Source organism: Nicotiana tabacum, chromosome 10, assembly GCF_000715075.1.
Source record: "Nicotiana tabacum cultivar K326 chromosome 10, ASM71507v2, whole genome shotgun sequence".
NCBI classification, from domain to species: domain Eukaryota; kingdom Viridiplantae; phylum Streptophyta; class Magnoliopsida; order Solanales; family Solanaceae; genus Nicotiana; species Nicotiana tabacum.
Window position 1 is genome coordinate 116796266 of NC_134089.1, and position 16268 is coordinate 116812533.

Genomic DNA, 16268 nt, shown 5'->3' on the forward strand with positions numbered 1-16268 from the left:
TGATTATAGGGTTAATAATACCCATAAGAATCTGTCGATTTCTTATGCGCCTATTCAAGTTAAATTAATACCTATATTTCTATGATATTAATATTAACTCAAATGCATTTACAAATCCTATTTTGTCAACCAAACAAGGCAATTAAGTATAGTTCTATCTTAATCGCGAATCTTTCACTCGATGCCCAGGATCCAGATCTTGCTCTATTTGATTCTATATGCAATCAAGAATTTTCTTTTTCAAGTTCAACTCAAGATTCGTAAATAGTATTTCACTGTTAGCTACGCAGTAAAATAATTAACAGCAGAATCAAATAAATAACCCTTAACGATAATTTCAAGATCATCAATCTAAACTTCAAACAACATAATCATCTAACACCCATAACCCCAGAATATTTGGGTTTTTAGCTACTCATAATGATACAAACATCAACAATAAAAATCTTAAACATAATATGAGTAAATACTAGGAGAAGGTTTAGAAAAACTCTTTTAATCCTTGCTCCAAGTTGATGTTCCTCCTTGATTCTCTTCTTCAAGATGAATCTCCTTCTTCTTTTTCTCTCCAAAAATAGGTCTCCCTCAATAATGGCACTGTTTTTGCCTTTTTAATTTTGTAGGAAGGGGTTTTGACAAGTATGCCCTTTTTAGTTCAAAATAGAATAATTTTGTGATTTTTACACACCCGCGGCGCGCCCCGCGGCGCCCCGTGCGACGCGTACATGGATTGGACAGAGGTAGAATGCATTTTAACGGAGCAAAATAATGCAGCGAAAATATTTGCACTGTCGCGTGCCACGGCAGTGCAATTCTTTGTGCTGTTGCGTTTTTTCATTTGTTTTGCTATCCGCGTTTGCTTTGCGACCCCCGAACACGATCTCGACTTGATTTATTTAGCTTTTACTCAGACTTCAAAGCCCAAAATCAGTCAAATTCATCCCAAATTTATTTCTTAAGTCGGATTCGCTTCCTGCAAGGCATAAAGCATGAATTTAGTACAATTCATTATTATTTAAGCTCAAACCTTTGTAAAATACAATAATTAAAGTGTTGTTACAATGACTAAAACACGAGTTTTTAGCCTATGATCAACACCCCACACTTAGACTATTGCTCGTCCTCGAGCAATTGACCTACATTTCACATAAGGACGGCCTTTTTATCAAACAATTTCTCTAACAACACATGCCGACACTTAAGTACCAATTTATAATAGTTCAACCTCAAGACATGACTCACAAGTGCCATGCATTTTCATAACTTGCTCACTTACTCTAACACAAAGGTCAAAATGTCTACTTGCTTTCACAAATCATATTCCCTCCCAGAACTAATATAGACTAGTTCCTCTCAACATATTATTCACAAATATTTAGGAACTCAAAATAGAAAGAATTAACTCACTCTCAGAATTGAAATTTATATGCAACAAATGACATACCATATGTTTGCCCCTAGTGTAATACTCTACTAATTGAGCTTATTCAATAAAGGATCAAATAGGACTTTAATTGTTTGTAATGCAGACTTAGGAAGGGTGTGATAAATATAGAATGTACTAGCTACATCTCTTTGAGCATTTCATATATGCACCATTTCATTTCACAATTTCAGCATTACTCTTATGTTAAACCATCTCCAACCTTTTTGAGATTTTTCATACTAATAACAAATCCCTTTTTCTTTAAGCACCATAAGTTAGGAAATGTTACTACTGAAAATTCACCCCTATATATATATACATATATACACATATATGAATTATTCTTCACTCTTTTTTTTTAAATTAAACTCCTTCAATAAACCAACAAATCTCTTCCAACAAATCTCTTCTCAACTTTACCAATATTAAAACAAGACTAAGTGCTCATAAGAGATAGAGGTTCCAACAACTGATATATTTACATAAATTGGTAAGGTTTATAATGTTGATGCCAAAGAAATAGGATTAACAGCTCAACAGGTTTGACTAAGATATATACAATTAGGTGGTGATAATTATCAAACTGGTTCAACAAAGAAATGCCTATATCATCTCCTAAACTGAATAATGCTACTATTTCGCTTTGCAAAACATTTGAGGGCAAGTTCTAGATATCAACTGTTACGCACAGAATATTTCAACAACCTCACTTACACATTGACACATAAATCATTCAAGCTTGGATCTTTCTTGACTCTCTAGTCAAAGCAGTTAAGCATAGTTATAAATACACAATTTAAGGCATTTACTTTAGAATCAAGAACTGAGATTTGAACATCACAAATAAGGTACATATAACTTCTAAAGCATGTGCATTTGAGGAGATTAACTCTGTAAGTTAGGAACTTTTTATTCAATTGAAATAAAAAATTACACCATACCCGGTTCAAATACACCCTTGGAAAAGAACCGTAGTGTAAAGAAAAACCAAGGGGAAATTTTTAATTTAAACCAAAACTAGCATACACTAAACTGAAAATAAAACAAAACAAAAACTGCTAACTCAAATATTTCGAATTTTTCTGATGGATATATATTTTTTTTTCGAATTTCGACTTTATTTTTCAACAAGAAAATCCAGCAGGGATCTATACCGAAATTAGGATTACTTACTATCTATCAACACTATAATCTAAAAAAACAAACTAAAAGCAATTTTACAAACTAAATAAAATCAAACAAAATAACTAAACTCAATCAAACAAAATACGAAAAATATAAAAGTAAGTACATTACAATAGGGGCCAACCACCCCACACTTAAAAAATTTGCATTGTCCCTAATGCGAAAAGATCAAAAATAGATCAGAAAAGACTCTCTGAGGTTATTGGCCTAAGCATCGTCATCCTCAAAGGTGCGCAAATATTCCTCGTCATCTGAGGGAATAGAGTTCACATCTTCATCCGGTGGGATTTGTCCATGCTGAGCCATTCCTAACCACTGTTGTGTGAAAGGAGATAAAGGGTGATTTTGTTGCAACTCTTCAAAGTTTACTTCCCCTCTAGAAGCGCGAAGGCGCAGGTCAGCAAATAATATCTGCAAAGTTTCTTCCACCCGGACAAACCTTTGATTGGGGTTAAGTGCAGCTGCAGGCGGATCTATCGCAGTCGTGACATCAAGCGCCCTGATAGGATATGTTACTTCTATCCGCCGATCATAGTGATACTCTTCTTCAATGAATTGCATCCGCAATAACCGAGTAATCATACTCGGATAGTGTAGGCGGCGTCCCCGAAAAGGTCTCACCTTTGACATATGTTCCAGCATAATTTTCCCAAGATCCACCTGCATTCCTGTTAAAAATGCATAAATCAAGCAAACCTTTAGTTTTGATATGTCTGTATCACTTTGTGTTGGCATGATTTTGGCATTTATTATCTTCAAAATGACTCGTGCAGGACGCTGGAATGTTCCTTTTTTCATTTCCTTGTGACCCTCATTTGTATCTCTAGTCCACAAGGCAAAGGAATCTTTACCGCATAGCTGTCTGCAGATGTCTGGGTAATCTGGTCTACGCACGAACCTCTGGAACAACTTATGTGAATGTTCAGTGAAACCCATTATTTGATTTATGACCTTTGACGAAAATGGGATCACTCTATTTCTGACCCTGACTTGATAGATGGCATCTAAATCACCGCCTGGTTGCCAATTGGCATAAAATGCTTTTACCAAGTTGATGTTCCCACTATCACCTTGGTGAAACAACCCTTCAAAACCTAATGCTCGAATGTTAGTATATATAGCATTATACTTACGGGCAAGCTTTGCTTCATCTATGACAACTTCTGGGGTTGGTGGCACAGCATGGACAAAGGATTGGAACTATTGTATTGTATGGACTGGAATAGCCCTGATGTCATATTTGCACTCTGGCACCTCATCTGCATAAGGGTCAAAGTGTTCCTCTTCCTCCTCCACTGGTGCCGGAGGTGGTTCCCTTCTACCTCCACATCGGCTAGTAGATGCAGCCTCAGATAGGCCATTGTTTGATCTTTTGCTTGGGCTCCGAGATATTATACCTACACAACATGATATATTAGTTAAAGATACACAAAATTATTTTAAGAGCAAGTGGAGTAAATACCCCACACTTATGTTATATATATCATGTTGACACTTAGCATGTATAACAGGGATTCAGACTATCTTGTTCTTCAATTAGAATGATATAATGCTTATCGGCCTACCCAATCATTAAAGAGACTTGCAACAATTAAAAATAAAATAAAAATTAAAAACTAAGCTAGATTTTACAAGCTAAATTAATATTAAACATAAACATAAAAAGAAATTTGTCTATTTTACAAAATTCAAAATTTATATACAAAATATACTACATAGGCACATTAGCAAGAATCTTACATCTCATTTTTACATAAAAAAAAGCGAAAAAATCATGGCTTGGCCTAATGTTATAGTTGTTATCAATAATAACATCTCACAATGCAATTTATTTCTCAATTTGCAACATTACTCAATTTTATGTCACTTAGACATTTTAACAAACACATTGTAAGCATATCTTTTATTCTTAAAATTTCAACTTCAAAAGAGGCATAATAACCATATCAACAACACCAATATGCCTCTCATCACAACTATAACATTACCACATCTTCACAATAATATTCAATACACAATTTTTCACTTTCTTATATGTATTTTCGGATTAGTACACTCCTTAACAATCTTCAACAAGAAACTCAACTCATTTCACCTCAACACACCTTCAAATACTCCATAACCCCAAAAAGAATATACAAGCTAAGTTTCTAATACTATTTTTAACAATAATAACAAAAGAAACTAAAAGAAGATTATGAACACAATTCTTACTAGGGTTTATACAAATATACTTGAAAATAAGAAAGAAATACGAAATGAAATACTACTAGTTTGAAGGAAAAGAGAGAAGAGAATACTTACCTTGCAAGAAGAAGAAGGATTTGTGGATGAATCTTTGAATGAATTTGTTTGGTTGGGGTGCTTGAGTTTAGTGAGAGAGAAGAAGAGAGTTTGGGGAATGAAATAATGAAATAAAGGGAGGGGGTTCAGATTTAAGCAATAATTTTTTTATATATATAAAACTGGTCTGCCGCGGCGCACCCCGCGGCGCGGTAGGCCAAAAATCCTAGCTGCTCCGAAAATTTTGTATTTTGCCTCATCTGTGCAATTTTGCCTAGCGCGGAGTGTGGTACGATGCCCCATGCGACGCGGTAGGCCAATTTTTCACTAAGTTAGCACATTTTTCGATTTTTTTAGCTCACCATTTACCCCCTACATCATTGTACACTGATTGTATGCCAAATTCATGCTTGCACCTGACTAAAAACATTATACATATAAAATCTAATAATTCTACACTACAATTAAAAGTTAGTGATGTTAGTCATTGGGTTGCCTCCCAACAAGCGCCTAATTTAACATCGCGACACGACTCAACACGTCATTATGCATCAACCAAATCTATCGAGGTCTTGTGACGTTTAATATCACCACCCCAATTGTGTTTTACTCGCTGCCCATTCACCAAGAATGTACCACTTGAATTTATGTCCCACAATTCAACTATTCCAGGAGGAGTCACACTTACCACAACGAAAGGGTCTGCCCAACGGGACTTAAGCTTTCTAGGAAAAAGCTTTAGCCTTGAATTAAACAAGAGAACTTCTTGACCCGGCTCAAACTCACGATGTTGGATGTGCTTGTCATGCCACCTCTTGGTCTTTTCTTTATATAACTTGGCATTTTCATAAGCATGCAACCGAAACTCATCAAGTTCATTGAGTTGTAGCAGTCTTTTTTCACCGGCTAAGTCCATATCCATATTTAGCTTTTTGATTGCCCAATAAGCTTTGTGTTCTAGCTCAACGGGTAAATGACATGCCTTTCCATAAACCAACATGTACGGAGAAGTACCTATTGGAGTCTTGTATGCAGTTCGGTAAGCCCACAATGCATTTTCTAACTTACCGGACTAATCTTTCCTATTTGCACTCACTATTTTCTCCAAAATCTATTTTACCTCCCTGTTTGACACTTCAACTTGACCACTCATTTGAGGGTGGTATGCAGTAGCAACCTTGTGTCTTAGTGGTATGCAGTAGCAACCTTGTGTCTTACTCCATATTTTGCTAGAATATTTTTCAACAATTTGTTGCAAAAGTGTGTTCTTCCATCACTTATCAATACCCTTGGAGTTCCAAAACGTGTGAAAATGTGCTTCTTTACAAAGCTTACCACTACCTTTGCATCATTAGTAGGAAGAGCAATGGCCTCCACCACTTAGACACATAATTGACTGCAACCAAAATGTATCTGTGACCATTAGAGTATGGAAATGGTCCCATGAAATCAATTCCCCAAACATCAAAGAGCTCTACTACCAAAATATTTTGCAAAGGCATCTCGTTCCTCTTCGTGATTGTACCTGTTCTTTGACACCTGTCACAATTTTTAACAAAAGCATGTGCATCTTTAAACAATTTTGGCCAGTAAAAACTTGATTGCAAAACCTTTTGTGCAGTTCTGTCTCCACCATGATGACCTCCATAAAGAGAAGAATGACAATCATGCAATATTGCATTCATCTCCTCCTTAGGGACACACCTTCTTACCAATTGATATGCGTATTGCTTGTATAGAAAAGGCTCGTCCCACATATAGAACCTCACGTCATATAATAATCTTCTTCTATGATCAGGTGTGAATTCTGGTGGAGTCACCCCACTTGCATTGAAATTCACATAATCAGCATACCACGGGGTTTCATCTGAAGTGATGGCTAGCAAATGTTCGTCAGGAAATGTTTCTTTGATTGATTCTCCTTCAGTGACATGGCCTCGATTTTCCAGCTTGGATAAGTGATTTGCAACCTGATTCTCTGTCCTTTTTTAACCTCGAATCTCCAAATCAAATTCCTGCAAAAGAAGAACCCATCGGATTAACCTTGGCTTGGCATCTTTCTTTGCAAATATATACTTGATAGCTGAGTGATCTGTGTAAACTATGACTTTGGTTCCCACTAGATAGGACCTGAACTTATCAAATGCCCATACTACTGCGAGCAACTCTTTTTCAGTAACAGTGTAATTCATTTGAGTTGGATTAAGAGTTCTGCTCGCATAATGAATGGAGTAAAAGATTTTCTCCTTCCGCTGCCCCAAAACAGCTCCAATGGCTATATCACTTGCATCACACATCAACTCAAATGGAAGTTTCCAATCTGGAGCATGATAATTGGTGCAGTAACTAATCTTCTTTTTAGCTCATCAAATGCTTTCAGACAAGCATCATCAAACTTGAAGGATGTATCTTTCTCAAGAAGCCTGCACAAAGGAGATGAATTTTTTGAAAAATCTTTAATGAAACGACGATAAAAACCTGCATGGCCCAAGAAACTGCGAATGCCTCTAACTGATGTCGGTGGAGGTAATTTTTCAATTGCTTCCACCTTTGCTTTATCTACCTGCAATCCATTCTTGGACACTTTATGCCCTAGGACTATGCCTTCTCTTACCATGAAATGACATTTTTCCCAATATAGTACCAAATTTGTTTCTTCGCACCTAGCAAGTACCTTGTCAAGATTCATTAAACATTCATCAAAAGAACATCCAAATATAGAAAAATCATCCATAAATACTTCCACAAATCTTTCAACCATATTAGTAAAAATAGCCATCATACACCTTTAAAAAGTCGCAGGTGCATTGCAAAGACCAAATGACATTATTTTAAATGCATATATCCCATAGGGACATGTAAATATGGTCTTTTCTTGGTCCTCTGGGGCTATAACAATCTGATTATATCCCGAGTAACCATCCAAAAAACAGTAGTATTCTTGCACATTTAATCTATCAAGCATTTGGTCAACAAAGGGGAGAGGAAAATGGTCTTTTCGGGTGGCATTATTCAATTTTCTATAATCTAAGCAAATCCTTCACCCAGTAACAGTTCTAATGGGAATTAGATTATTGTTTTCATTTGTCACTACGGTCATTCCTCCTTTCTTTGGAACACATTGGACTGGATTTACCCATTTGCCATAAGAGATTGGAAATACAATACCTGCATCAAGCCATTTAATCACTTCTTTTCTTACCACCTCTTTCATGTTGGGATTTAGGCTGCGTTGTTGTTCTATGCTCGGCTTGTGTCCTTCCTCCATGAGAATTTTATGCATGCAAAAAACTGGACTAATACCTCTTATGTCAGACATTGTCCACCCAATTGCTCTTTTATGCTCACGTAGTACTCTCAGCAATTTTACCTCCTGCAATTCAGACAAGTCAAAAGAAATAATAACAGGTAACATATCAGAACTACCCAAATAAGCATAATGAAGGTGAGAAGGTAAAGGCTTTAGTTCCAATTTTGGAGCTTTTTCAATTGATGGCTTCAGAGGAGGACCATTTGGTCTGTTCAAAGGTTCAAAGGGATTTAAACCTTTCATATATTCACATGATGCATTCAAAATATGCTTCATCTCTTCAACCTCATCATTAATCTCCAAAATCTTGAACAACACAATTGCTTTCTCTAAAGAATCTTTCAAATATACACTTGGGGCAATAAGTTGCTCATCCATCTCCATGACAGATATCATAGACAATTCTTCATAATGGCGAGGAAGTTGAATTGCTTTGTATACATTGAAAACAGCTTCCTCGTTGTCAACTCTCATGATCATTTTTCCCTCTCTTACTTTAATTATAGCATCACCTGTAGCCAAGAGAGGCCTTCCCAATATAATAGGAACTTTTTCGTTTGCTTCAAAATCCAAGATAATGAAATTAGCCAGGAAAATAAATTTCCCAATTTTCAGCAGCACATCTTCAATCACCCCTTCCGGGTAAGCTATGGACCTGTCTGCTAGTTGCAACATCACAATTGTGGGTTTTGGAGCTCCCAAATCCAATTTTTTGTACAAAGACAATGGCATCAAATTTATGCTCGCTCCCAAATCACAAAGTGCATGGCCTACATCAACATTGCCTATTCTCACAGGGATAGTAAAGCTGCCAGGGTCCTTAAGCTTTTGAGGAAGCTTATTTTGGACCCTTGAAGTGCACTCCTCAGTAAGTGCAACTATTTCAAATTCAGTCAGTCTCCTCTTGTTAGCCACAATATCTTTTATGTATTTGGCATACTTTGGAATATCATGAATCACATCTACCAACGGAATATTCAATTGAATCTGACTCAACATAGAGAGAAATTTGTTGAACATGCGATCATCATTCTTTTTCTGTAATCTTTGTGGAAAAGGTGGTGGTGGCCTTGGAACATTCACAGGCGCTGAAACGGTATCATCTTTCTTTGCTTCCTGTGTTGTTTTGGGAATCAATTCACCCTCAGGTATAGGCTTGTCTTTTCTCTTCTTTGGAACTTCTTCTAATTCCCTTCTATTTCTAAGTGTAATTGCACTAACTTGCGGATTTTTTTCTGTATCACTTGGAAGAGCACCTGCAGGTCTGGTGTTTTGATTTGCAGCTAGTTATCCCATTTGCCTTTCAAGATTTCTGAAATCAGTTTTGAGTTGTTGATTGTCATGCAACAATTTCTTAAACAAATCAGTTGTACTTTCTTCTACCTGCTGGGGTGGCCTTTGTGGTTGATTAAAATTTCCTTGGGGTCTATATTGATTCTGATTTTATTGATTTCCACCCCAAGAGAAATTAGGATGATTTCTCCAATTTGCATTGTAAGTGTTTCCATATTGTGCCTGTTGGTTCATCGGACCTCTGCTTCGTTGTCCCACATAATAAATAGATTCAGGATTCGTGGGCACATGTCACTTATGTGATTGTCACCACACATTTCACAAAAAATCGACATTTGTTGAATATGTTGCAATTGTTGTGTCTGGTTCATTGTCATTCTATTCATTTGATTTGCCAATTTTGCTATATCTACTCTCATGGCTGAAAAATTATCAAGTTCAAGTACCCCTGCTGCTTTTTGTTTCATTGCTCTCATTGGTTCTCCTTCACCTTGCCAATTATGATCATTAGCAGTGAAGTTGTTTAGCAGAAGTTGTATTTCACTATATGGTCTCACCATGCAACTACCTCCACAAGCTGAATCAAGATTCATCTTTGAAGTCTCATCTAATCCATCAACAAAAGTATAGCTCAATACCTCATCAGTTTGACAATGATGTGGACAGTCTCAGAGTAGTTTCTTGTATCTTTCCCAAGCTTGGCGAAGAGTCTCACCATCCCTTTGTTGAAACCCAAGAATCTGGATCCGCAAAGACTTTGTCTTTTTAGTGGGGAAAAACTTGATTAAAAATTTCTTTGCTAAATCATCCCAAGTATGTATTGAATTAGCAGGCTCCTTCTACAACCGTTCTTTAGCTTCCCCCAACAATGAAAATGAAACAAGGTTAGCCTGACATAGTCCTTGGAAACATTTGGATAGTTGTAAGTAACCGTGATTTCCAAAAACTTCTGAATGTGCCTCTGCGGGTCTTCATGAGATAGACCTACATATTGCCAAGTGGACTGAATCAGCTGTACCATGTACTGTTTAAGCTAAAAGTGACCAGTGATATCAGGCTTCACAATAGCCTGAGTCATATTAGCAAGATTTGGCCTTGCAGCTTCTATCACCGGACGCCCTCCATTACCTGCCATCACTGTTGGCTGTGGTTGAACTAAGATGTCCAACGCTCTTTCTGTTTTGTATCTAGCTTCCAACTCCTTCCTCGCTCTATGAAGTATTCTTTCAATTTCAGGATCAAGAGGGAAGAGATTGCTTGTGCTTCTACTCCTCCGCATTTAAAAGAAGAGCTTGCGTGACACAAACAAAGTGAACTGAAAATTAATACTTAAACCAATAGCTGATAAAAGCTTAACTTAGTCAAGTAGCTAATTTCCAAGTCCCCGACAACGGTGCCAAAAACTTGTTGCGACCAAAACACTCACGCAAGTGTACGCGATCTTCAAGTAATATAGTAATAAGTAAAGTATCGTTCCCACGAGGACTTGTGATCAACTTATAGACTGATGCAAACTCAAACAATTATCGATTCAAGCTAATTCATCACAAAATACATAAATAACCAATTTACAATTTAACTAGTAGACAAACAATAATACAACGCAAAGTTACTACGCCACTTATGAATTTTTCTTTTAACAAATAATAAAAGAGATATCCCGGGGTTATGGGCTTGCTAGAGATCATGCTACGTTTTTAGCTTAAAAATGATTTATTGAATTATCTGGGTTATTGATTATAGGGTTAATAATACCCATAAGAATCTGTCGATTTCTTATGCGCCTATTCAAGTTAAATTAATACCTATATTTCTATGGTATTAATATTAACTCAAATACATTTACAAATCCTATTTCTCAACCAAACAAGGCAATTAAGTATAGTCTATCTTAATCGCGAATCTTTCACCCGATGCCCAGGATCCAGATCTTGCTCTATTTGATTCTATATGCAATCAAGAATTTCCTTTTTCAAGTTTAACTCAAGATTCGTAAATAGTAATTCACTGTTAGCTACGCAGTAAAATAATTAACAGCAGAACCAAATAAACAACTCTTAACGATAATTTCAAGATCATCAATCTAAGCTTCAAACAACATAATCATCTAACACCCATAACCCCAGAATATTTGAGTTTTTAGCCACTCATAATGATACAAACATCAACAATAAAAATCTTAAACATAATATGAGTAAATACTAGGAGAAGGTTTAGAAAAACTCTTTTAATCCTTGCTCAAGTTGATGTTCCTCCTTGATTCTCTTCTTCAAGATGAATCTCCTTCTTCTTTTTCTCTCCAAAAACAGGTTTCCCTCAATAATGGCACTGCTTTTGCCTTTTTAATCGTGTAGGAAGGGGTTTTGACAAGTATACCCTTTTTAATCCGAAATAGAATAATTTTGTGACTTTTACACACTCGCGGCGCGCCCCGTGCGACGCGTACATGGATTGGACAGAGGCAGAATGCATTTTAACGGAGCAAAACAATGTAGCGAAAATATTGGCGGTGCGCCCCACAGCGCGGTAGTGCAATTTTTTGTGTTGTTGCGTTTTTCCATTTGTTTTGCTATTCGGCCTTGCTTTGTGACCCCCGAACACGATCTCGACTTGATTTATTTAGCTTTTACTCAGATTTCAAAGCCCCAAATCAGTTAAATTCATCCCAAATTTATTTCTTAAGTCGGATTAGCTTCCTGCAAGACATAAAGCATGAATTTAGTACAATTCATTATTATTTAAGCTCAAACCTTTGTAAAATGTAATAATTAAAGTGTTGTTACAATGACTAAAACACGAGTTTTTAACCTATGATCAAGATGATATTTTGTTCTCCGTCAAAATAGTTAACAAATTCTTTTGGTTAAATTTAACAAGAATTATGAAAAAGAAATATTTAACTATTGAACACCAAGATCGATAAGAGCGAAAAGGGAAAAGAGCATATTTGATGCAAACGGAAACAAGTATTTCCGCAAAAACTAAGAGTAATCGTCCCATACATAAGTCTGATATCGATCTATATTCTCATAACTAATGAAAATGTGTAAATTTGCACCAACTGGTGTGCTTCCTCACTATTTTACACACAACTATGGTAAGTATAATTATTAGTTACTAGACTAACATAAACGAATTAAACAAAAAAAAATATGGCTAAAGTGGTAGGTAAGCCTAGCCATGAAACTACTGCATTCGCATTATTTTTAATTTTGCAACATCATCAATTGATAAATTAGGAAATTTGGTGGAGCCGTCGGTAGGATTAATAATTGCCTCGAGCTCTGCAGCTTCAATGCTCTCTTTTCTGGCAATTGGATCGTCTTTTGCTACCTTTCTTTTGACTCGGCAAACTACATAATTATCTTTGTCATATCCCTGAAAATAGATTCAAGTGTCTGAGTAATTTAGCATAATATATGTATGATCATGACATTGTTCATTTAATTGATATTTAGTTAAAAGCTAATGATATCATAAACGTGAGAACAAAATAGAGATGTTAGAATATTAGAAATTATTTTCTGGAAATATGTAAAGTTATAATCTGGGGATAAAGAACGGAGTATTTAATAAGCTAAGGAACTAATTAGATACTTCTTAATAAGCTAATTAAAGAAGTAATGAATAAGCTAAGTTTTTGAAAAGCTGAGTTTGAAAATCATTAAAAGAAAATTTCATAATACGAAAATAGCTCAAACAAACACTTTTTAATTAGAGAAACTCAAAGATTGAGTTTGCAAATTCAGTTTCTCAGATCCCCAAACGAATGTCACCTCAAAAAACTAAAAATTCAGCTAATTGCTGTTGGTTTTCTGAAAGATTTCAAAAAATTCTCCTTTTTTTTTTGTTGCAAAAAACTGGTTAAACAAAGCAAAAGCTCAAAAATTAAGATTGCAAATGTGACATAATCACCACCTAGCAAAATTTAACTCCAAAATACTTGGGTTAAATTAAACCTGGATTATAATTGAACAATACTAATGTCACCTCTCCCCAAACCAAATATTCTTTCACATGCAAGCAAAACATGCATTAAAACAGCACCATATATAGAACAAATTAACTCCATATGTCTCAATTTATGTGACGTCTTTTGGATGAGTCAAACTTCTTAATTTTGATTGTGAATTTCGATATAGAACCTTTAAATTTGTTTAAAAAAAAATTACATATTTGAAAACTACGTTAAAAGTATCATAAGTCACAATAATTAATAATTCAAAAGATTACAGCAACAAAAAAGCTTGTCTGACACTCGAAATCCGAATAGTGTCACATAAATTGGGACAGACGGAGTAAGTAAAAAACGCGCAATCAAGAAATTATGAATGTGAACTTACTCTAGAACGTTGATGTAAGATCTTCTTGACCTCATCAGCAAGAGAATATTCTTTCATAAGCCATTGTCCATCTTGAGGTGAACCTAAATTCTGGTACCTTAGACTTCTTTTATATCCCATAACTGAACCTTTTTCACTACACACAGGTTTCCCTTTGTCTTGAGATTTCCAAGAACCTTTACCTACACTTCTAATAAACCTTGAATTTTCTATCTTTTTTTTCTTCAACTCCGTGAAAAAATATAAAGTCCTTTCTTTTCTATCTTTAAATACAACCCATGGTTCTTTAGAATAAAGATCTTCTTCTACAATTGGAACTAATTCAGGTAAACGTCCCTTTAATACATACTGTAAAAGATATTTCACCAATTCTGCATCTGTAGGGTGAAATCGAAATCCCTCTGTATTTGCAGAATTTTCAATGCACAACTCTTTTTCTTCGTTTTTAATGTTGTGCATAATTATTTGCGAGGTGCAAGCCAATTGAGACATGACTAGAAGATTTATTTATGGAATAAGGGGAAGAGAGATTTATTTATGGAGTACTGTGCATGGGGTGTATTTATAATTGACGTGAGTTGGTAACATTTAGTAGTTTGTGTTGTTTTATAATTCGAAGAGGACTAGGAAAATTTAATTTAAAATCCTGTTAGGTTTAAGAAACTTAATTTTGGACAGCTATTCCTAGCATTAGTTTGTGCTGTCTTATAATTCTAAAAGGACTAGGAGAATCCAAAATTAAACCTGGTAATTATAGGAAACCGACACTTGCTCGTCGGCATTATATACATGGCAATTTTTTCTTAAATTGGAAAGACGATCGTAAATTTGGAAAGCACACTTGCTAGGAAATAAGAGACTTACAAAAGGGCATCTTAGCTGTAGAGCTGTCAATATGGGCAATGGCGCATCCAGAATTCCAAACACGGGATCAATATTATAAAGAAGTGAACACTAAAAATTTGATTGAATGGGTTCATCGAAATTTGTTGAATCCAAATGTAATGTCAAACGGGTTAAAAAAAAATAAAATCTAAATAGAAACTAAACTATCCTCCAAACTCATGCTAACGATATGTTGGATTAAAACTAATACATTAGTTTGTTTTGAAGTAATTGTTTTTACACACAAAAAAAACTAGTAAAAAGGGCCATTATAAGGAAGAAAAGGCAAAAATAATCATGTATAATAAATAATAAACAAAAAATGAGCAAAAGATAATTGCAAAAACAACTATTTTAGTTATTAAATAAGACAAAGAAGTTGAAGGCAGGCAATATGATCTTATTCGCCTCAATATGATCTGCGTAATGTACTGATCAAGCAGTGGAAGGAAAAAATAATTGCAATGTGTGGGAAGTGGGATCAAACTTGGGCCCTCAAATAAATTTTGAACCTCCTTGACAACTAAGTTATACTTTAGATTTGTGTTAAGGGAATGCAACAACTAATATATATCACTAAAATTCAAATTTAACCCTATATATACAGTGTAATTTTCCTTACGAAGGAGGTTCGAATGAACACCCTTCCGCCACCCTAACTTCGCCCGTGAATATGGGCTGGATCAGCCTGGCTTGACCAAGTTTTTTGGAGTCTATTTAAAAACTATGTTTCATGAGGCTTGACTGAGGTTGGGCCCGGCACGGCCCGTGAGCCTAATAAAAGTATTTAGTTAAAAATATAAGAAATAAAAGAAAATTTAAAACTAAAAATACAAGAAGAGTAGCCCAACCTAAAGTCCAAAAGCCCATCATTTTAAAAGATCAAAGTCTTAAAGTTTAAAGTTTAAACGTAACTTTAAGTTTAATAAAATTATGAATAAGTAAATAATAAAATCCTAAATTTCCTAAACTCTAAAAAGAAGTAGCGCTCTTTCCTTGTCACAAGTGAACTCAAATAATGTGTTAGTGTTGAATATGCCATTAGTGACAGGGAAGTTTTTCTAAGTAGTTTGTTTTGACTTTTAATAAATAAATTATTTTGTTCAATATGTTGAATATTGCAATCTATTGGAACAATGTCAAAACTTATGAAATTTGCAATCTACTGGAACAATGCCAAAAGTTATGAAATTATACATAAGTTTTATGTGCAATAAAATATTTTTTTGACTTGTAAATATTTATTTGTTTGTATTTTTATGTTAGAACTTAAATATAAGAAAATATGAAAAATATTTTTAAAAATAATGGGCCCGCTGCTCACGTGGGATTGGGCTGGGCTAGGCCGGTCAATATTAACAGGTAAAAATAGCACAGGCTAGCCAGTTTTCGGACTGATCGTTCAAAAATAGCCAGCGTTTGCAAAGTCATTAAAAAATAACCACTATTTTGCTGCAACATGAAAAGTTCCAGCATAAAATACCGGAGATCACAGGAGCAAGTTCCAGCATATTATGCTGAAACTTCAACACGCGGCAAGTTT

At 35.2% G+C, this 16268-nt stretch overlaps 1 protein-coding gene across 1 annotated transcript; it reads right to left on the minus strand.

The window, feature by feature from the left end:
- Positions 1-12515: 12515 nt before the first annotated feature.
- On the minus strand, positions 12516-14354 carry LOC107767430 (NAC domain-containing protein 96-like). The gene is made up of 2 exons (XM_016586439.2): positions 13841-14354; positions 12516-12875 (listed from the first exon to the last, which is right to left on the minus strand). The coding sequence occupies exons 1-2, from the start codon at positions 14330-14332 to the stop codon at positions 12684-12686; spliced, it is 684 nt and encodes a 227-aa protein (XP_016441925.1). The 5' UTR covers positions 14333-14354; the 3' UTR covers positions 12516-12683.
- Positions 14355-16268: the final 1914 nt, after the last annotated feature.

Coding starts and splice junctions, on each gene's coding strand:
- LOC107767430 (XM_016586439.2), bottom strand. CDS start 14,332: ATGTCTCAATTGGCTTGCACCTCGCAAATAATTATGCACAACATTAAA. Junction 12,876..13,840: donor TCTTACATCAACGTTCTAGA/GTAAGTTCACAT, acceptor ATCTATTTTCAG/GGATATGACAAAGATAATTA.